This window comes from Bos mutus, chromosome 1, assembly GCF_027580195.1.
Source record: "Bos mutus isolate GX-2022 chromosome 1, NWIPB_WYAK_1.1, whole genome shotgun sequence".
NCBI classification, from domain to species: domain Eukaryota; kingdom Metazoa; phylum Chordata; class Mammalia; order Artiodactyla; family Bovidae; genus Bos; species Bos mutus.
This window is the reverse complement of record NC_091617.1, coordinates 79,534,652-79,553,394: the sequence shown is the minus strand read 5'-3', so window position 1 is coordinate 79,553,394 and position 18,743 is coordinate 79,534,652. Positions and strand designations below refer to the sequence as shown.

Sequence of the window (18,743 nt, the reverse complement as noted above, 5' to 3'; positions counted from 1 at the left end):
ACATGTCTTAATGAAGTTTGAATGTTAAATAAATTGTATATTCACTTTAAAGGTGCTTTGGTTATTTTTATTATAAATTGTTTATGAAATACATACTGAACATAGTTCTAGCAATTCTGAGTTAACTGCTGCATCACAGTAGCACAGAGGCTGATCAGCTGCAGATGTTCATCAGCACCGTCTGCTAAGCATTTATCAACTTCCTACAAGAAAATGAAACATTGTAAGTAAAACTGCCCTTTTGTGGGTGTGGTGTGTATGTTGTGCTGAAATGTAGAAAATGCCTACTTACAGCAAGTTTTTCTGTAATAATAGACTTCTGTTTATCAGAAAGGTTATCATTTTCTACCACCACATCATGGAGTTGATTTACAAGTTGAGTTGCTGCATGACCCTCATTTATTAAGTCCTATAACCAAAACACATATATTTTAGCATTATTATCCCTTCACCCTTCCCCAAGGCTAGTAAAGTCACTTTACCTTTACCACAGCTTCTAGTTTGTCGAAAGAGCCACTCTGACAGGCAGCAAATACTCCATCAATTGTCTTAGCTGGTACTACCTAAAAGAATTAGTTTCTGGGTGAAGACAGTTGACTTCTCTTACCAGTCTTGTACCTACTCCCTGTTAAATGCTTCAGGCAGCACATGTTTTGTAGCTGGATAGGTAGGTCCAGCCTTGATTAAATATATATATATATATACCAATGCATAAAGATCAGGCACTGCCATATAACCAGAGGAAGGCATTTACAAAATCCTTTCTCCAAGATGTCAATACAGAGCTAGTTGATCAGTTGAGCTATGTTTGGAAAGTACTATCTGAAAACAAGGGTGTGGCACAAGAGAATTCCTTTAGTCACTTACCCCTTGGATAGGGCCCACCCTTTAAAATTTAACTGCCACATCCCTGCCTGCATTCTGATACTCCCTAGCTACTACTATAAGCTACAGACTAAACATGATAGTATTTGGAGGTGACACCACTGGGAGGTGATTACAGTCATGAGTGCAGCTCTCGAAAATTGAATTTATGCCCTTAGGAAATATTCCTTTACCATAGAAGGATGCAGGGAGGTATCAATGGGTCTGAATTAGGAAGTATGTCCTCAACACTGGCTCTGTGGGCACTTTAATTCCCAGCCTTTAGAACTGAGAATTCTGTTTATATACCAGTCTATGGCATTTGTTGAAGCAGCTTGAATAGACAGCACATAATAAGCACTCTTACTTGCTGAAGTAAAGTCAAGTCACAAAAAAGTCAACTACAATAATTTCAGGATACCCAGTGCTCTTACCCCAGCAATATCTGTGATCACTTTTTTTGTGACTTCCTTTCCACCAGTTAGTCGAGTAGCACTTTGAAGAAATGTAATGGCTTTTCTTAAGTCTCCTTCTGACACTTGAACAAGATAAGCTATTCCCTAAAGAGAAAAAAGTTGTTCTTAATCTGTAATGGCCAATTAAGGATGAATTTAATAAAGAATGTCAATTCTGTAGTGGCAGGATTAATGGAGACAGCCTTGATTACATAAATTATGGTTGAATTCTGTTACAATGAATAAGGGGTGTATATATTCTATCACTACCAGAATTGCATCATACCTAATTCTTGCACAGAAGTATTAGTAATGACTATGCAGAGGTTTGCTGTTGAAGAATTTGTAGTCTGTATGAAATCTGCCTCAGCTTTGAGTCTGCAATATTGACAGACAATAAATTTCTAATAGCAACAGTAAGGCTGAACCTGTAATTCCTAGACATTCCAGCTATTCATTTACCTTTGGTTGAGCAACTGGCATCACAAATTGAAGCAATACAAAATTGACTTTTCAGAAAGGGCCTCTTCATAGGCATTCATCAAAGGCATTACTAATTTACAGTAGCTGTAACAGTAACAGTAATTACCTCATTGCTAATTTTGACATGTTCTTTATCAGCAATGTCTAGTAACCGCTGCTGCTGAATTTTATCTGACAGAGGTTTGAAGCGGAATTTAGAACATCTAGAGGTCAGAGGTTCAATTATTCTGTAAAACATTGGAAAAAAACAAGTCATTGTCTACAAAAACTCCCCCAAATAATTAAGAACAAGATTTGATGAAGGGGAAACTAAGGGTAACCTTGAAACATTTTTTTCCTCTGTTAGGGGCTATCAAAGTAAGGCTCCCTGGTATCTATCTTTAGGGCAATATACATACCGGCTGACATAGTTACAGATGAGACAGAATCGGGTGGTTTTAGACTCTTTCTCCATGGTACGTCTTAAAGCTGCCTGAGCAGCTGAGGTCATAGAATCTGCTTCATCCAGAATCACAATTTTAAAAGGAGGACATGGCTTTCCACTGATTCAGAGAAATACACAGGAGTTAATTCACACATCATTATCACAATCTACTTTAGAATGTTCTCATCACTCCAAAAGGAAACCCTGTGCCCATCAGGAGTCATTTCTCTTCTCTCCCATCTTTTCCAGCCATAGGCAATCAGGAATCTCTACCTTCTGTTTCCACAGGTTTGCCTATTCTGGACATTTAACACAAATGGAATCATATTGTCAACATAATATGCTGTCTTTTGTGACTGGCTTCTTTCGCTTAATGTAATGTTTTTTAAGGTTCAACCATGTTGTAACTCATATTTCAATTCCTTTTATTGCCAAATGGATGAACATACTATCTTTCATTCGTCCATTCTTTAGCTGATGGATATTGGGTTTTCCCCATGTTCTGACTATTATGAAAGCTGCAGCTATAAACATTTGTGTACATGTGTATATATTTTCATATCCTGTCAGTACATATTGTAGGGCTGGAATTGCTGGGTCATATTTAACTTTTAGAGGAACTGCCAACTGTTTTCAAAGTGGCTGTGCCATTTTACATTACAACCAGCAATGTACAAGAGTTCTGATTTCTCCACATCCTTTGTAATACCAGTTGTTTTCTGTCTTTTTGATTATAGCCATTCTGCTGCTGCTGCTGTAAGTCACTTCAGTTGTGTCCGACTCTGTGCGACCCCATAGACGGCAGCCCACCAGGCTCTGCCATCCCTGGGATTCTCCAGGCAAGAACACTGGAGTGGGTTGCCATTTCCTTCTCCAATGCATGAAAGTGAAGTCGCTCAGTCGTGTCTGACGCTTTGTGACCCCATGGACTGCAGCCTACCAGGCTCCTCCATCCATGGGATTTTCCAGGCAAGAGTACTGGAGTGGGGTGCCACTGCCTTCTCCATATAGCCATTCTACATGGGTGTAAATGGTATTTCAACATGGTTTTGATTTGCATTTCTCCCATCTAGTCAAGGCTATGGTTTTTCCAGCAGTCATGTATGGATGGGAAAGTTGGACTGTGAAGAAAGCTGAGCACCAAAGAACTGATGCTTTTGAACTGTGGTGTTGGAAAAGACTCTTGAGAGTCCCTTGGAAAAGGAGATCCAACCAGTCCATTCTACAGGAGATCAGCCCTGGGTATTCCTTGGAAGGAATGATGCTAAAGCTGAAACTCCAGTACTTTGGCCACCTCATGCGAAGAGTTGACTCATGGAAAAGACTCTGATGCTGGGAGGGATTGGGGGCAGGGGGAAAAGGGGACGACAGAGGATGAGATGGCTGGATGGCATCACTGACTCGATGGATGTGAGTCTGAGTGAACTCCAGGAGATGGTGATGGACAGGGAGGCCTGGCGTGCTGTGATTCATGGGGTCGCATAGAGTCGGACACGACTGAGTGACTGAACTGAACTGAATGGCTCATGATGTTGATGAGCATGTTTAGATATGCTTATTGACCATTTGTTTATCATCCCTGGGCTTCCTTGGTGGCTCAGTGGTAAAGAACCTGTTGGCTAATGCAGAAGACTCAGGTTCAATCCCTGGGTTGGGAAGATCCCTTGGAGGAGGAAATGGCAATCCACTCCAATATTCTTACCTGGGAAACCTCATGGATAGAGGAGCCTGGTGGGCTACAGTCCATGGGGTTTCAAAAGAGTTGGACATGACTTAGCAACTCAACAACAGCAACATCTTCCTTGGAGTAATGCCTATTCACATCCTTTGCCCATTTTTAAATTGGGTTGTCTTTTTATTACTGAGTTGTAAGAATTCTTTATTCTTGATCTAAGTCCCTTATCAAGTACATGATATATATATATTGTCAATCCAAGGTAGATATCAAAAACTGTCATTCACTTTCTATAAATTCTCAAGTGTGCTCTCATATAAAATTAAATATATGCCAGGTACCAAAAATTCAACCTTTGAACTTTGCCACCTAAGGAGTATATGTAGTTGACTAAACATCCCTATTGAATTATTATTAAAAATCAGGATTTTTATTTGAGTGTACCACCAAACCATATTTGACTAATGAATACTCCTTAGACAAAATATCAACTAAAAACCCCTGATAGCTAAATAACTTAAAATTAGTTACTAATGGAAAAGTCATTTCTAATTTTAAATAATATGATCTAATATGAAAAAAGTTGAAATTTTGGCAGAAATGTATTTTAAACAAATAAAAAGACACGGTATAAAAAAGGGAAGGTGAGCTTACTTACTCTGAACGGCTTCCTGACACAGTTAATTGGGCAAAATTCTTAACTTTCTCTCTAACTACTTGTATTCCACGTTCATCAGATGCATTTAACTCAAGAACTCTTAATCGAAAAAGTTCAGGCCTATGTCAAAATAAAAAAAAGAGAAACATCATAGAGCACATAAGTAAACCAGGTTTAAACCATATTTTAACATCTGTACATTTTTCAATAGTTTAAAATACACCTAGTTAACAATATGGATATAAGGCACACAGTCCTGTATTTTCTCTTTTGCAAAGTCATACAGTTAACATTCTAGCTTTTTTCTTTTTTTTTTTTAAACATTCTAGCTTTTTTCTGATACATTAAAAAAAAAGGTAGATGATACCACATACTGTGCTAAATTTTAAATCAATTTTCCGCTTTGTACTGTTCATAAACATCTTGCCATATCATGATAAACACTGTAAAAACCATTTTAATAGCTGTGACTTTCTAACCTAAGACTGGTAACATCCTTCCAGTGTTAAACATTTAGTTTTAAATATGTTACAATTTAAAATGAAGGTGCAATGTAGCATATTTTGAATTCTTTCCAAAAAGTATCTTGCTATAAGGAAAACTACTGGATCCAAATATGAAGTTTATTTATTTACTTTTTAGTTCTTTTTAAAAATTATTAAAATTAGCTCTTGTAGGAAAATCTGAGAATTTAGAAGAAAATAAAAACACCTGGCATATCCTGCTAAACCACTGTTTTAATACTTCCTTCTAGTTATTTTTCTATGTGTGTGTATATATATACACATAACATACATATATATATATAAAAATATATAAAACTTACTCTAGAACAACTAATAGTAAACTATACTTAACAGCTTCTTTATGACTGCATTGCTAAGGATGGTTCAGACTGGATCTGAGTTGTGGAATTAATCAAAAAAGCTCCTTTAAAATTTTCTTGAGAAAACAAATGTTGCTGTCAAAATACTAGGTTCAGAGCAGCTTCCCCTTTTGTCTTCCTTGACATCTCAACAGAACTGATTATCCTTACGTATTTGGTGGTTTCAGAGGCATCTAATTATTTTCATGTGCAGGATTTCAAATGTACCCTTAGGCCATATGCCTGATATTAAAATCCTGGACAAATTAAAGATAGCTGCTGTTATGTTGGTGCATGTTGCATGGATACCATATAGGGGCTGAAATATATCTTTTAACTTTAAATACAGGGCTCCGGCCCCCGCTACTGTAACAGCTGGCTAAGCTAAACACAGTCAGTCTAGGAAGAGGACTCTAAGAAGGTGGCTCACAGAGATTTTCTGCTGTACCTGGAATCATACTGCATCAACTAGGACACTCTGCTTACACTTAGGATACTTGAGGGCATGAAGCTGGCCCAGCCACTTTAGAGGCAGGCCCTGGGAAGTCCAGAGCAAGAAAGAACTCAAGAAGGGGTGGTCCACATCAGTAGCATCAAAACAGCAAATTCTATGACACAGACATGAACATGACCATTAAGAGTAATGAAATTATCAGCATGACTGCAGATAGGGTTCTCTAGTCTCCAAAATGACAATGAGTTTTAAAGTGATGAAAAAAAATCACAAGGCTCCTTGTACATTCAAACGCTTGAACAACAACCCAACAACAAACTCACAGAAAAACCAAGTGCAAAGTTTTAGAGAAAGAAAAGCAGTACCAGAGGTTCTTAGTGTCAAGTCTTAAAAGAGAAAGAGAGAGATTTCAACTTACCCGAAGAGTTCCCTAGCTGCTGCCAAAATAGTTGATGTTTTTCCAGTTCCAGGTGGCCCGTAAAACAAGAGATTAGGGAGCTGCAGAAGTTAAGATTTTATTTTTAAAAAAATTATATTCTGATGCACCCAGGTTAAAAGTGACTGAAAATGTCTATGGAAGAGTACAATGACTTCCTTAATAGCGCATATATGTCTGAAAACAAAGATTTCTTAATATAACTGGTATTACAGTAATAATAGTACTAAATCCTGCTTTTTCACAAACACTATCATTTTTCCCAAAGATGTCTTTCTAGTATCTTAAACTGAATCAATACTTACAATTGTTCTATATCTAATCTAATACTTAGGTGGGATTTTCAAAGCTGGAATTAAAAACCTCCTATTTGTGAATGAAATCCTGAGCTTCTGTCAGTTCCTTATCTCACATCTGAACTCATGACCGGGCAAGATTTTATATTTTATAAAGATGTCAGTTGGTTCAAAAGGGACACTGACCAAATTGGATTTGGCCAATATCAAGGAAAAAGGAATGAAAATGGCATACTGGGGCTTTCCATGAGCTAAAGTTCCAAGAATAGAAACATTAAAAATAAAAAGCATCTATTGTCACACAGTAGTCCACATCATGATTATGTACCCCGCCTGTAGGGATGTCTGCATATATTTCACCAGTAGAAGATAGGATAAGATTAAATAACTAATTCTTATAAACCTTAAATCTAGCTGGCTTGGCTCCTATCAAACAGTCAACTCATCTGTGGTACAGATTAACAAATGTACTAAATTCTAACAAGTACTGTTATGAAACTGTATACTTTAAAAATTTTTTTGATTTTATATTGGAATATAATTGGTAGTTTCAGGTGTACAGCAGAGTGATTCAGTTATATATAGGCATGTGTCTTTTTTTTTCAAATTCTTTCCCCATTTAGGTTATTACAGAATATTAAGCAGAGTTCCCTGTGCTATACAGTAGGTCCTTGTTGGCTTTCTATTTTAGATATAGCAGTGTGTACATGTCAATCCCAAACTCCCCATCTACCTACTAACCCTTCCCCTCTCTGGTAAGGATATGTTTGTGTACTAAGTCTGTGACTCTGTTTCTGTTTTGTAAGTAAGTTTATTTGTATATATTTTTTTAATTGCTGTACATAAGCTGTATCATATGATATTTGTCTTTCTCTGTGAAACTACAGTCTTCAGTATGTCCTTTCCTGTACGGCAACCACTGCACATAGGAAACTAAGCAGTGAGGTTTATTTGCTTCCACTCTTGCCCCGTCCTCCCTCTTCCCATCCATTCATTCCTCACTCAAATCAGATGCCACGCTACTTGCTACTTAAAGCTATTCACCATGTTCAAACTCTACTGAGAAAAGCAAAACACATCCCCAAATCAACTTGCTTACTATAACCTACAAGGATGTCCATGATTTTCTCACCACCTCTCTCTCCCAGATTCCAACTCACAATGGCCTCCAACAGCTAAGCACTTTCTGGCTTGCACATATACTTCCCCATGAGCTGAAGTCTGACTCCGTTCTTCTGTTTATCAACTCCTCCCATACTACAAGTCAGACGCCTCCCCTGACCACCCAATCTAAGGAGGGTCTCTTCTGTTATTCTCCCATTGGTCTCTGTTGCACTTGATGTAATTTGCAATTATTTATTGTTATTTATTTAGCTGTTGGGTTTAACTTAAAATACCTGTTCACCTCACTATATGGAAAGCTTGAATCTTATTTGTTCTACTCACATCTATGTTCTCAGTATCTCCTGCAGTACTCAGTATGTGCGAAGTAAATAAACCAATACATAAATATATTAAAAAACTATTACTGTTACACTGGTAACATACAGTTTAAGATACAAACTATGAGATTCCCTATTTAAAAACAAAAACAAAATCTCCCAGCCATCTTCATTTTTAAGACTTCATTTTTACTTTGCTCCAACTACTTCAGTAGTTGTAATGATTCATCCAGTCAACTACTACATACAATACTTTAAATTCTTTAAAATACAGTAAAATTATGAAGCCTTACATTATGTAATAGTCTGATAATATATACATAAAGAGCATTCAAGGACTGTACATGCAATATCAGTTCTAAAAATTGATTTCTGAAAAAAAGTCTCTTATAATTCTACTTTAATATTCTTTAGTGTAAATGAAGGAATGAATTATTTTGCTTTAGTCTTTTTTTAAAAAAAATTTATTTGTATTGGAATATAGCTGATTAACAATGTTGTGACAGTTTCAGATGGACAGGTAAGGGACTCAATCATACATATACAATTATCCATTCTCTCCCAAACTCCCCTCCCATCCAGGCTGCCATATAATATTAAGCAGAATTCCCTGTGCTATACAGGTTATCCATTTTAATTTCCTTTACAAAATTACTTCAACTCTAAGTTTCAAAAAACTTAAATCTGAAAAGAAACACAAATTATTGAACAAGCGGTTAAAGAAGAAAATTCTTAATTCAGCCTTGTAAATTAGATGCCATAAAGTCAAGAACTGGATCATAATCCCACTTCATTTTTTTAAGGAGTTGATGAATCATAGCAATTAAAAAACATCATGTCCTGCAATCTGTGTAAATATTAGCATGCAATTTAAATTGTATGTCATTATAAAATTAAAAGCTAAAGGTATGTGGATCAAATTAAGACAAATACTAGTGAAGAAGATTCAACAGTTTTATAAATATAACTTCTTTCAAATATATACTGTTGCAGTGTAATTCTAGGAAGAGAACAATGGCATCAAAACCTAAAGAATCTCTAATTCAAAACAGCCAGGTTGAAAGGAAGGAAGAAAACTGTCAGAATACAGCAAAAACCACATCACACTATCCTCTGCAACTGTTTCCCTTCCTCCACTAAGCTCTTATAACACTTTGCCTTATACAATTTTAAACTCCTAATTCTTCACATGGGTTTATCTTGTCTCTGAATTAATCGAAAATGCAACTCACTCAAGGACATTTTATCCTATGTCACAGCAGGTGACATGATGCTGTAGACTCACTCAAGGACATTTTATCCTATATCACAGCAGGTAACATGATGCTGTAAACAGAACACTTTTTTTTTGGTATTGTATTGAGAGTTCAAATCCTAAAATTAGGTGAGCAATCATAGTTTCAAAGAATCTTTTACTCTTCCTCATAGTACCTATTGTTGTTCAGTCGCTGTTGTTTTTGACTCTTTGCAAACCATGGACTGTAGCACGCCAAACTTCCCTGTCCTTCACTGTCTCCTGGAGTTTGCTCAAACTCATGCCCATTGAGTTGGTGATGCCATCCAACCATCTCATCCTCTGTCACTCCCTTCTCCTCTTGCCCTCAATCTTTCCCAGCATCAGGGTCTTTTCCAATGAGGCTCTTCACATCAGATGGCCAAAATATTAGAGCTTCAGTTTCAGCATCAGTCCTTCCAATGAATATTCAGGGTTGATTTCCTCTAGGACAGAATTCTCTTATTTATTGTGCTTACATGTTTATTCTATCTCCCCACCAAAATGAAAGCTCATGAGCAAAGGGACCCAGTCTATCTTGCTTAATGATCTCTACTTGTGTACCATATAACCATGCCACCATAGGATAGAAGAGATGCTCAACAAATATTTGTTGAACTACTCCTCCACTGTACAAATAGTAATAAAGGGCCTACTATGTATATACAGAATAGTATTTAAAAGGGACTGGAAGCTATAAAGGAAGGAAGAGAGTGAATGAATTCTCAAATCTCCCAATGACTTTAGGACTCCAGACAGCATATGCTACTCACATCAGCTCCTTCTAAAGACTTTTTAAGGACTGCAACCACTTCTTCCTGGAAAGCAACTTCATCCACACATTTTGGTCGACTGTGGGCGGGAAAAAAAAAACTTATTTAGTATATTACAGTAGCCACAGAAGTCTTTCCTTTTGCTAAAATACCAATGATAATTCTCTCATATCAGTAATGAAATGAGAAACTTTCATAACTGGATATGGAAACCCTGTCTGTATTCACTTCAGGCAAATACATACTTAGGAGTGAAATTAAGTGACTCCTCACTGTTCCAGATGCACTGTTTCCATCTGTTGTGCTTACAAAAATTATGCAATATGATTTTATTTTATAACATCACAAATGCCAACTGGTTCAAAATGTAAAGTTAACACTTGCCTAGTAAGTAACATGTTTCGTTGCACCTAAGCTGAAAAGAGACCTATTTAGCAACCTCAAAATAGATAACAATTATGGCTAATACAGTTACATATATGTTACTGTGTTGTTAATTGGTTAAAACCAATTTCTTTTATCACCTAAGTGCACAAAAAATGCATACCTATTCACATACCTATTCACTTGAGCACTAACAAAATAAGCTTAATCAATATGAAGTATAACTTTTGTCTTACATAACTAATGATGTTAACCTAAGTTATCCAACACTAAAGTTAGGCTTTAGTGCTTAGTTAACTAATCAAAAGCTCTTTTCTATTTATACTTTTCTAAGTAATCAGGCCAACGCCAGAAAGAATTTATGTCAGATGTTACCTTAGAAAACCAGTATGTATTATAAACCAGGGTTTCATATTCAAATACCTGCAGAGTCCAGGCAGATAACAAGAGTGAAAAATGCAAGTTTAAGACAAGAGACACTAGTAGGGACTATGGTGAAGTGAGGAACATACTACCTTTCCAGAATGAGCAGTATTCCATTTAAGTGTTTTCAGGTGAGAACCTGAATACAGTGCTGCATAATCTCCTGAGAAGCTGAAAATCTAGATTTTAACCTTTGTGTAATTTATTTAATGAAAAGATTCTAGACTTTTATGTGAAATTTCCAACTTTTAAAACCATTATTGATGCCAAACAAAACTTATGAAGGCCTTACTTTGCTTTAAGTAATCTGCAATTCTTTGGTAATAACTGAGGGTACACTAGGGGTTACAACTACTTGTTATAATATCACTTAACTGACTGAAATTTAATAGCCCCATCGTGTTGTTTTTGCCAAAAATGTATAAACAAAAGCTCAACAATTTCCAGTTACCAGTAATGAAAAGAGGAACAGATTATGTGGACTTAAGCAAAACTCCTAAGAGCTTATGATCAGCTTATAGAAACTTTGTTTTCTTCACTGCTGTATCTCAGCCCCCAAAACTACAGACCTCAGTAACAGAGAAGGCTGTAGTTCATGCAGAAAATAAGTGAATTGAGCTAGAGTATTCTAAAGTACATTTCAGTTCCAAGGTTCTATGACTTATACAATTGGGTGATTTTCTTTTAAAGATGATTTTTAAAAAAAAAAATAGTATTTGTTTATTTGGCTGTGCCAGGTCTTAGCCACAGCATACAGGATCTTTGATTTTTGCTCTGGCATGTGAGCTCTTAGGATCTAGTTCCCCCACCAGGGATAGAACCTGGGCCCTCTGCATTGGGAGGACGGAGTCTGAGCCACTGGACCACTAGGGAAGTCCTGATTGGCAACCCTGCCTCTTGAGAAACCTGTGTGCAGGTCAGGAAGCAACAGTTAGAACTGGACATGGAACAACAGACTGGTTCCAAATAGGAAAAGGAGTACGTCAAGGCTGTATATTGTTACCCTGCTTAATTTAACTTATATGCAGAGTACATCATGAGAAACGCTGGACTGGAAGAAGCACAAGCTGGAATCAAGGTTGCCAGGAGAAATATCAATAACCTCAGATATGCAGATGACACCACCTTTATGGCAGAAACTGAAGAGGAACTAAAAAGCCTCTTGATGAAAGTGAAAGAGGAGAGTGAAAAAGTTGGTTTAAAGCTCAACATTCAAAAAACTAAGATCATGGCATCTGGTCCCATCACTTCATGGCAAATAGATGGGGAAAACAGTGGAAACAGTGTTTTATTTTTTGGGGCTCCAAAATCACTGCAGATGGTGACTGCAGCCATGAAGTTAAAAGACGCTTACTCCTTGGAAGGAAAGTTATGACCAACCTAGATAGCATATTCAAAAGCAGAGATATTACTTTGCCAACAAAGGTCTGTCTAGTCAAGGCTATGGTTTTTCCAGTAGTCATGTATGGATGTGAGAGTTGGACTGTGAAGAAAGCTGAGCACCAAAGAATTGATGCTTTTGAACTGTGGTGTTGGAGAAGACTCTTCAAGAGTCCCCTGGACTGCAAGGAGATCCAACCAGTCCATTCTAAAGGAGACCAGTCCTGGGATTTCTTTGGAAGGAATGATGCTAAAGCTGAAACTCCGGTACTTTGGCCACCTCATGCGAAGAGTTGACTCACTGGAAAAGACTGATGCTGGGAGGGATTGGGGGCAGGAGGAGAAGGGGACGACAGAGGATGAGATGGTTGGATGGCATCACCGACTCGATGGACGTGAGTTTGAGTGCACTGAGGGAGTTGATGATGGACAGAGAGGCCTGGCGTGCTGCAGTTCATGGGGTTGCAAAGAGTCAGACACAACTGAGTGACTGAACTGAACTAAAGCAAGGCAAGGACTTCCCTCATGGCTCAGATGGTAAAGCGCCTGCCTACAATATGGGAGACCTGGGTTCTATCCCTGGGTCCGGAAGATCTCCTAGAGAAGGAAATGGCAACCCCCTACAGTATTCTTGCCTGGAAAATCCCATGGACAGAGGAGCCTGGTAGCCTACAGTCCACGGGGTCACAGAGTCAGACGCGACTGAGCAACTTCACTTCACAAGCAAGGCAAGTCATCCTCCTCTTAAGTTAAACAGAAAAAGTGACTCAAAACTGGTCTGAGAGTAATTTATTATTTCAACAAAAATACGTGTTCTTACTATTTTTCCACCCACGGAACAGGTTTGGCTTTCTTGTTCTCTCCACTACTTCTGGCAGTGGCAGTTACTCCTCGATCCTTAGTCGGCGGTGGTTTAGTGCTGATAGATGCGCCTTTTAGAAACGCCTGCATGGTTACTTCACCCTGACCAGGTCTAAGACAGAAAGGGAAAAGCTCTTTTGAAACCATTATGAAGAAGTATAGCCTGAAAGCACACTTAACCCCGTATAGACATTCAATAAATACTACGCGAAGGGCATCACTCCGTGACCTAGCATCCTCTGAATGCATTCTACTGAGCACTAGTGGGACATCAACAAGCCAAAGTGCTAAAGGAACTTAAAATCTACTTACAGTGAGTGAATTATAGAAAAAAGGCCTTCCAACTTTTTGTTAAGTACAATGGCATTAATGGCCAAACTGTACACGGGTCTCAACAGTCATCGGCCTAGCTCTTGCTCAGACCCTAGAATGGACTCAAAAATTAGGAGGAGTACCAGGACCACAAATGAAAACCCTCTGCTTCTCATGGGCCTAGAGCTCCACTCAAGAGCCTATTTTACTGGCAGAGCCTGTGCTTGCTTTCAGAAGCTTTTGGGGGAGAGGAGACACTGATGTTAAAATGTAAATAGCTGTTTTTCTGATTGCATGCTCATGTGAAGAAATCGAAACAACGCAGAAAAGCATGAGGAATTTACAAAATCTCACCCAGAAGATAAGTATTATCATTCAAGTAAACATTCACCCAAGCAGCACAAGGCTGTTTTTAGGGATAGTTTGCCTGAAAATCCCCAGCATTAGTGGCAATTTTTTTTTTTTTTTGGAAGTGCAATTTTTTTTTTCACTGTTGTGTTTCCAGGGCCTGGCACAGGATAGATGCTCTATAAGATTTGGTGACTGAATTACCATTTATCAGACCCAGTTTCCCCTTCTGTAAAAGAACCTAAAGACCTATTTCATAAGGCAACTGAGTTAAAAGAACTGTGCAAACACATAGCTCTGTGCTTAGCATTAGGAGTATATAATCAATGAATAAAATAAAGTGTTAATATCTGTAAACTAAGGTTTTCAACGTTGTTGGATTAGTCCATCCCTGCCACAGGCTGTAGTATCATCCAAAGCAGGGCTTTGAAGGATAAGACTGAGCTACCCGTACACCAAGGGGTGCGCAAGGGGTGGAAGACATCACAGGGGCATCGAGGGAGCAAGAATGGAGAAAGGCGAAGGTAATCCTCGCAATTTCTCCGGCTGGTCACCTGTTCTCCCCGGTTCCCCGCGCGTGTTCCCCGGCAGTGCCTGGGCCTTTCAGTCGCTCGTATGGAGAGCGAGGACGCCGCCGGCTCGTTCCTGAGATTTCCGGGACAAGGAAAGGGCGAGGTGGTCACGAAGTCTTAGCTCCGTCCCCCAAGCTGAGACTCTCAGGCCCAGGAACCCCCGAGCGCAGAGCGGGGACACTTAACAGCTGCCGCCTTCAGCAGCAGCCTGAGTTCCCGCCGGCGAAGGGCAGGGCGGGAATACGCCGCACGGCACGTCACTTCCGGTCCGCCGCGCGCGCCCAGCCTTAAGGGAGCCGCGTCCTCCTAGTCTGCAGTGTTCAAACTGATGAGACACGCGGGTCTTCGGGTACGCTGTGGGTGGGATGGGAATGAATGCGGTGGTGTAAGTAAAGCTCCACCCTTCTCTCGCGCACCCCTCCGACTCGAGGCTGCAGGCAAGTGAACTTGAGCACGGCCTTCTGGAGGAGACGCTGGGGCCGCGAACTCGGGTGCTTAGCGGCTGGGGTCAGGGAGGGCTCCGAGAGCCGACCCGCAAGGGTGCTTGGGGAGGTGAATACGGGGGCCTCGAATCCCGCAGGTCCACCTTCTTTGTGGGGACGAGCCTGCGGAAGCTGTACCGCACTATTAATTCTTTGGCAGTCATGGGGGAGTGTCACTGACATTTCTGCGGCGACACAATTCGGCCTGCAGCCTGTTTTACCTTAAAGGACGAGAATAGGGGAGGATGGAGTCTCTCCTTCGCCAGAAGAGGGCGCCCTGGAGATCCCTGTCCTCACCCTTCGGCTTGGTCGTCGCGAGGCTCACCGTGAGCGTAGACTGAAGATGCTTTTCCTTGCCATTTTGGGTGCATGTGGCTTATTATCTCTATTAGTGTCTGCCCGTTGGTGAGCGGGAGGACATTGCCGTGCAGCTATGGTCAGCTAATCCTGGAGCCCTGCCCAGAAGCCTGGTGGTGCGCCACCAGGGTACAGGCAATGTGTCCTCTAGGCAAGTGTTTGAGGCCACCCTTTTTATCTTTGCCCATTGCTTGTTTTAGCTTTGAATTTTTTCTAAATGTTACTGAAATTTAACCCGTTTGAAATACTACTTTAGTTTCAGGCCTTTTTCTAATTACTCTAACCTGCAGGATTGATCTAGGTCTTCTCCAGATGAATATTTTCTTCAGCATAAACTTATCACGCGTTTTTAACTACATGTTTATTCATTTGTCTTTCAGCAAATGCTTATGGCGTGTCCTTAGGCTGAGGGGTGCTGGGGATGCGACAGAGAACAAGCTGGATCCTGCCCTCAGGTAGCTTTACAGGTAGCCTAGGACAGTGACAGTGCATTGTGTTATGCAGAGGAAGTAGGGGCCCTGAGTACATACATCCCAGGCCTAACCTAATCAAGGGGTTAACCACAGTAAGGGTGCTTTGTGCTACTTTGTAACTCTCACAGGCAGGGCCTGATATAATCTCTCAGTTCAGTCATGGCTCAGTCCTGTAGGACTCCCTGTGACCCCATGAATCGCAGCAGGCCAGGCCTCCCTGTCCATCATCAACTCCTGCAGTTCACTCAAACTCATGTCCATCCAGTTGGTGATGCCATCCAGCCATCTCATCCTCTGTTGTCCCCTTCTCCTCCTGCCCCCAGTGCCTTCCAGCATCAGGGTTTTTTTCCAGTGAGTCAGCTCTTCGCATGAGGTGGCCAAAGTATTGGCGTTTCAGCCTCAGCATCAGTCCTTCCAATGAACACCCAGGACTGGTCTCCTTTAGGATGGACTGGTCGGATCTCCTTGCAGTCCAAGGGACTCTCAAGAGTCTTCTCCAACACCACAGTTCAAAAGCATCAATTCTTCAGCACTCAGCTTTCTTCACAGTTCAATTCTCATATCCATACATGACCACTGGAGAAACCATAGCCTTGACTAGACGGACCTTTGTTGGCAAAGTAATATCTCTGCTTTATAATATGCTGTCTAGGTTGGTCCTAACTTTCCTTCCAAGAAGTAAGCGTCTTTTAATTTCATGGCTGCAGTCACCATCTGCAGTGATTTTGGAGCCCCCCAAAATAAAGTCTGCCACTGTTTCCACTCTTTCCCCATCTATTTCCCATGAAGTGATGGGACCAGATGCCATGTTCTTAGTTTTCTGAATGTTGAGTTTTAAGCCAACTTTTTCACTCTCCTCTTTCATTTTCATCAAGAGGCTTTTTAGTTCCTCTTCACTTTCTGCCATAAGGGTGGTGTCATCTGCATATCTGAGGTTATTATTTATCCTGGCAATCTCGATTCCTGCTTGTGCTTCTTCCAGACAGTGTAAAAAGTACACAGGTTACCTATCTGGTCACTGGTTTACATTGTCAAAACCATCAAAATGTACACTTAATGTTTGTACATTTTTATTTTATGTAAATTATACCTAAATAAAGTTGATAAAGATCGGATGTTGACTCCCAAATACCTCACCACCAACCAGTCAGAAGAATGCCCACAGGCTGATCATGCCCTGCTCCTTGAATACTGGAAGACTCCTCACTAACCCCTCATGGCAGGACACGTGGTCTTGATTGGTCCACCGTGGCCCCCTTTGCCTTTCTGCACTGGTGCACAGAGGCTGAATTTTGGCGACATGAGTAGTGATTTCCTCAGTCCTTGCCCAAAGTGATTTATTCATGCAACTATAAGGGAAAGGACACGAAAACCTTTCAAGGACTATTGGATACAAGGTGTGAGTTGAGGTACTCAATCTAGGGACCCAAAGCATCCTCATATAACTCCTTTGTTGAAATGGATGGATAGGTGTCAGGTAATAAATGGAGTTTGGACCCAGCTCTGGCTCTTGGTAGGTCTCTGGCTCCACAAACTCACCGGCTGGTCATTTCCCTGGTTCTCAAAGGACTAACTGGAGCAGCCATGCTTAGGTACTGGCAATAACCACACTGGTTCCTTGTCCTGTGTGGGAAGGGCTAGTAGAGAAAACCAACTAGACTAAAACCACCTTACATTCCCCAGCCAAGATGGTAACTAAAAAACAATACTATATGAGGTATGTGGCAAATAATGGTGCTCCCCCAAACTGAAATAAGCAGGAATAGTGGTCTTTATCACACGCCTTTTCCATCCATCAGTATGGTCCCTATTAAAACTAGATTTATCTTGGAGGATAGCAGTGGGTTACCATAGGCTCAACCAAGCAGTAGCCTTCCCAATTACAGATGTGAGCTGTCTTGCTAGATCAGATTAAGATGGTCTTAGATATACAGTATACAGCCATCAATCTGATAAGCGTATTTGTTTCCCTCCTTATCAGAGGAGCAAAGCAGCTCGCATCCACATAGGACAGGACACAGTATACACTCGCAGTGTTAGCCTGAAGCTATGCTAAATTTGCCCTTTGCCATTGTGTCCCACTTTCTGCAACCCCATGGCCCTTTGCAATAATACAGTCTTTCATTTATTTATTTCTGGCTCTGCTAGGTCTGTGTTGCTGCCTGGGCTTTTCTCTAGCTGTGGAGAGCGGAGGCTATTCTACGTGCAGTTGCAGCCTTCTCATTGAAGCGACTTTCTTGTCTGGAGCACAGGCTCTAGGGCGCTTGGGCTTTAGTAGTTGTGGTTCCTGGGCTCTAGAGCACAGGCTCAGTAGTCGTGGCACATGGGCTCAGTTACTCCTCAGCATGTGGGATCTTCCTGGACCAGGCATGGAACCTGTCTTGCACTGACAGGTGCATTCTTTACCACTGAGCTGCCAGTTAAGCCCCCATAATATAGTTTTAAGAACATGGGCCATTTGGACATTCTGCAGAAGATCACATCACTTACATTAAATGATCAAATGAGTAAGAAGTGACAAATACATGGAAGACTAAAACACATGGATTCTAGAGGGCAGAATAAAGGCTAGATGAAAATTCAGGGGGTTACCACATCAGTGAAGTTTTTAGAAGTCCAGTGGCTTGGGGCATGCCCTCCCATCTCCACTGCATTAGGACAAATTATTATCTGACATCTCCCACAACTAGGAAGAAAGCACGATGCATGGCAGGCCTTTTGGATTCTGGAGGCAGCACATTCCATATTTAGAAATACTGCTCTCATTTATTTCCTTGGTGACAAGGAACACTTACAGCAGAAACGGGTTGTGTAGCAGATTGAGGCTGAGGTACAGGCATCCCTTGCTCATGGGCAGTGCAGCCAGTGGGCTCCACGTAGACACTATGGGACTAGAGTTGTCTGTGGTGAGAAAAGATACCATGTGGAGGAGAGCAGGATTGCAGCACAAGCCCCTGGGGCTTGGCCATAGGTGCAAATCTATGCCATCTGCATCAGAGAAGCATTCAGAAAAGAGACCCTCCTGTGCTAAAGGGCCCTGGCAGAGATTACAC

General features: G+C 40.6%; 1 protein-coding gene across 2 annotated transcripts; it reads right to left on the bottom strand.

The window, feature by feature from the left end:
• Positions 1–53: 53 nt before the first annotated feature.
• RFC4 (replication factor C subunit 4) lies at positions 54–14,614 on the bottom strand. Of its 2 annotated transcripts, XM_014483327.2 has the most exons (11): positions 14,361–14,614; positions 13,106–13,258; positions 10,099–10,177; positions 6,297–6,376; positions 4,560–4,679; positions 2,201–2,344; positions 1,909–2,029; positions 1,299–1,424; positions 483–563; positions 293–409; positions 54–203 (listed from the first exon to the last, which is right to left on the bottom strand). In XM_014483327.2, exons 2-11 carry the CDS (start codon positions 13,234–13,236, stop codon positions 108–110), a joined length of 1,095 nt encoding a protein of 364 aa, XP_014338813.2. In that variant the 5' UTR covers positions 13,237–13,258; positions 14,361–14,614; the 3' UTR covers positions 54–107. The 2 variants fall into 2 exon arrangements, with proteins under 2 accessions (XP_014338813.2, XP_005910828.2); XM_005910766.3 differs by lacking the exon at positions 483–563.
• Positions 14,615–18,743: the final 4,129 nt, after the last annotated feature.

Excerpts from the sequence above, each read along its gene's own strand:
- RFC4 (XM_014483327.2), bottom strand. The coding sequence starts at position 13,236 with ATGCAGGCGTTTCTAAAAGGCGCATCTATCAGCACTAAACCACCGCCG. Across the intron at positions 4,680-6,296 it reads GCAGCTAGGGAACTCTTCGG|GCCTGAACTTTTTCGATTAA; the intron begins GTAAGTTGAAAT and ends ATTTTGACATAG. Across the intron at positions 1,425-1,908 it reads ATGTCAAAATTAGCAATGAG|GGAATAGCTTATCTTGTTCA; the intron begins GTAATTACTGTT and ends TTTTCTCTTTAG.